General features: G+C 40.8%; 1 protein-coding gene across 1 annotated transcript; it reads left to right on the top strand.

Moving 5' to 3' along the window:
* The first annotated feature begins 2889 nt into the window (after positions 1-2889).
* On the top strand, positions 2890-3261 carry LOC130884682 (60S ribosomal protein L35-like). Its single transcript, XM_057785840.1, has one exon. The coding sequence runs from the start codon at positions 2890-2892 to the stop codon at positions 3259-3261; it is 372 nt and encodes a 123-aa protein (XP_057641823.1).
* The last annotated feature ends 525 nt before the right edge of the window (positions 3262-3786 follow it).

Genomic DNA, 3786 nt, shown 5'->3' with positions numbered 1-3786 from the left:
CAAGTTCAAATGGATTAATGACCTCAATATAAATATGACCACACTGAACCTGATAGAGGAGAAATTGGGAAGTAACTTTCAGTGCATGGGCACAGGAGACCACTTCCTAAATATAACCTCAGTATCACAGACAATAAGAACATCAATAAATAAATGGGACCTCCTGAAACTGAGAAGCTCTGTAAAGCAAAGGATACAGTCAATAAGACAATAAGGCAACCTATTGAATGGGAAAAAATCTTCACCGACTCCACATCAGACAAAGGACTGATCTCTAAAATATATAAAGAACTCAAGAAATTAAACATTAATATTCTACATAATCCAGTTAAAAGCTGGTTTACTGAACTATATAGAGAATTTTCATCAGAAGAATTGCAAATGGCCAAAAGATACTTAAGGACATGTTCTTCTTCCTTAGCTATCAGGGAAATGCAAATCAAAACAACTTTGAGATACCATCTTACACCTGTCAGAATGGCTAAGATCAAAAACACTAATGACAGCTTATGATGGAGAGGTTGTGGAGCAAGGGGAACACTCATCCATTGCTGGTGGGAATGCAAACTTGTGCAACCACTTTGGAAATCAGTGTGGCGGTTTCTCAGAAAATTGGGAGTCAACCTACCTCAGGATCCAGCAATATCACTCTTGGAAATATACCCAAAAGATGCTCAATCATACTACAGAAGCATTTGTCCAACTATGTTTATAGCAGCATTATTTGTAATAGCCAGAACCTGGAAACAACCTAGATGCTCCTCAACTGAAGAATGGATAAAGAAAGTGTGGTACATCTACACATTAGAGTACTACTCAGCAGCAAAAAATAATGACATCTTGAATTTTTCATGCAAATGGACGGAATTATAAAACATTATCCTCAGTGAGGTAACCCAGACCCAAAAAACCAAATATGGTATGTACTCACTCATAAGTGGATACTAGTCATAAACAAAGGGCAACAAGTCTATAGTTCAGGGTCCTAGAGAAGCTAAGGAATAAGTTGAACCCAAAGAAAAACATATATAGATCCACCTGTAAATTGGAATCAGATAAAAATTTGGGAGCAGTGGTGTGGGGAGTAGAAGGAAGGGGAGAAGGGGGGTTGAGGAGAACTTGAGGGAATGGGATAGTCAAGATTGAGGAAGGACAGGTATGAGAGCAAGGAAAGAGATATCTTTATTGAGGGAGTCATTATGGAGTTAGCAAGAAACCTGGCTGTAGAAAAATGCCCAAGAACCCACAGGGATGACCCCAGCTAAGACTCTAAGCAATAGAGGAGAAGGTGTCTGAACCGACCTTACCCTGTAGTCAGACTGATGATTATCTTAAATATCACCATAGAACCTTTGTCCAACAACAGATGGGAACAGAGGCGATGACCCACATCGGAGGATTGGACTGAGCTCCCAAAATCCATTTGAAGAGTGGAAGGAGTGAGAATATGAACAAGGAATTCAAGATCATGAGGGGGTCATCCTCTGAGGCAGTTTGCTTGAGCTAATGGGAGCTCACCAACTCCAACTGGACTGCGAGTGAATGATCATGGGAACAATCAAGCCCCTCTGAAGGGGGTTGACAGCTGGGGAAGACTGAGGGGCCACTAATAGTGACTCTGGGATGTGTCTCTACTTGCATATACTGGTTTCATGGGATCCTATTCTCTTTGGATGTAAGCCTTGCTCAACCAAGACATAGTAGGGAGGGCCTTGGACTTTTCACAGGGTGGGGTGCATGGCACTCCCTTAGGGTTGGAGGGGTGGGGGAGGGTCTTGGAGGGAGAAGGAGGGGACTTGGAGGAGGGAGTGAAAATTTGGATTGGTATTTTTTTTAAGTAATAAAAAAGTACATCTTTAAATTTTGTAATAAATCTTTCAAATTAGAAAAAAATTTTGTTGAATGATTTTCAGCATCTAATGAGATGATTATGTTTTTTTTTTTTTCAGATTGTTTATATGGTGGATTGCACTGACAGCTTTTCATGTGTTGAACTAGCCCTGCATCTCTGGGATGAAGCATACTTAGTCATGGTAGATCATTTTTCTGATGTGTTCTTGTGCTTAATTTGCCAGTATTTTATTGAGTATTTTTGCATCAATGTTCATGAGTGAGACTGGTCTGTAATTCTCTTTTTTAGTAGTGTTTTTGTGTGGTTTGGGTGTCATGGTAACTGTAGCCTCATAAAAAGAGTAACAAGATTTCTTCTGTTTCTATTGTGTGGAACAATTTGAGGAGCATTGGTATTAGTTATTTAAAAATCATCTAGAATTCTGCACTGAAACTGTCGGGTCCTAGATTTTTTTTTGGTTGGGAGACTGTTGATGACTGTTTCTATTTTCTTAGTGGTTATAAGTCTGTTTAATTTGCTTATCTGGTCTTGATTTAATTTTGGTGATATTTATACAGAAAATTATCTATTTTCTTTAAGTTGTACAATTTTGGGGGAGTACATGTTTTTGAAGTATGGCCTGATGATTCTCTGGATTTCCTCCATGTCTGTTGTTATGTCCTCCTTTTCATTTCTGATTTTGTTAATTTGGATATTCTCTCTCTGCCTTTTGGTTAGTTTGGATAAATGTTTGTCTATTCTGTTTATTTTCTTGAAGAACCAACTCTTTGTCTCATTGATTCTTTGTTTTCTTTGCTTCTATTTTGTTGATTTCAGTTCTCAACTTGATTATTTCCTGCCATCTAGTTCTCCTGGGTGAGTTTCCTTCTTTTTGTTCAATAGTTCTCAAATGTTTTGTTGTGGTAATTTTGTGTGTAAGCTAGCCGGGTGACCAGCAGGGAACAAGGGGCCCCCCTTCTTTGTAACACTTGGCACCAATGTGGGGCCAACTAATTCCACAGAAAACCTAAGAGGGCTCAGCGGTGAGCAACGCAGCCATGGCCAAGATTAAGGCTCGGGAACTGCGCAGCAAGAAGAAGGAGGAGCTGCTAAAACAACTGGACGATTTGAAGGTGGAGCTATCCCAGCTTCGCGTCGCCAAGGTGACAGGCGGCACCGCGTCCAAGCTCTCCAAGATACGAGTTGTCCGCAAATCCATCGCCCGTGTTCTCACCGTCATTAACCAGACTCAGAAGGAAAACCTCAGGAAATTCTACAAGGGCAAGAAGTACAAGCCTCTGGACCTGCGACCCAAGAAAACTAGAGCCATGTGCTGTCCGCTCACCAAGCACGAGGAGAAGCTGAAGACAAAGAAGCAGCAGCGGAAGGAGAGGCTGTACCCACTATGCAAGTATGCGGTCAAGGTCTAATGGAAGGGCAATAAAGTGCAAGACTGGCAAAAAACAAACAAACAAAAACAAAAAACAAAAAAAAAAAAACCTAAGAGGGCTTAAAAAATTCTACAAAAAAATACAGAGTTTAACACAACTTCCTAATGCTTGCTGACTGCCTGCCACAGCTCTTAGAGAGATTTCCCTGATTCAGAGCTGCAATGGTTTTGAAATGCCTGATTTCTGGGCTATGCTGCCAGTGTGACCTCTGGCTCTTTTGGGAGACCAAGCACTTAGATGGGGCTTGTGAACATCATACTGCTTGAGGGTTGCTTGATGGCAACTTGGACTGGCTGTGTGCTTGGAATTGGGGCACTGTGCATGGCTCAGAGGTACAGTCAGCTCTGTCATGCTGGACTGTGGTGAGCAGGGCAGAAACTACTGTATTTACCATAATAATGATACAGCTTAAGTTTTAGACTGGGCAGGCAAACAGGCATTACCATATTATCCATACTAATAGTGCAACTTAAGTTTTTAAAAAGTGCTTAGCATTTTAAAAAG

The sequence above is a fragment of the Chionomys nivalis genome, chromosome 12, assembly GCF_950005125.1.
Source record: "Chionomys nivalis chromosome 12, mChiNiv1.1, whole genome shotgun sequence".
In the NCBI taxonomy this organism is placed as follows: Eukaryota; Metazoa; Chordata; class Mammalia; order Rodentia; family Cricetidae; genus Chionomys; species Chionomys nivalis.
The sequence above is the reverse complement of the archived record's forward strand: the minus strand, read 5'-3'. Positions and strand labels throughout refer to the sequence as shown.

What these genes read in the sequence shown, in the direction of transcription:
- LOC130884682 (XM_057785840.1), top strand. Translation starts at nt 2,890, where the DNA reads ATGGCCAAGATTAAGGCTCGGGAACTGCGCAGCAAGAAGAAGGAGGAG.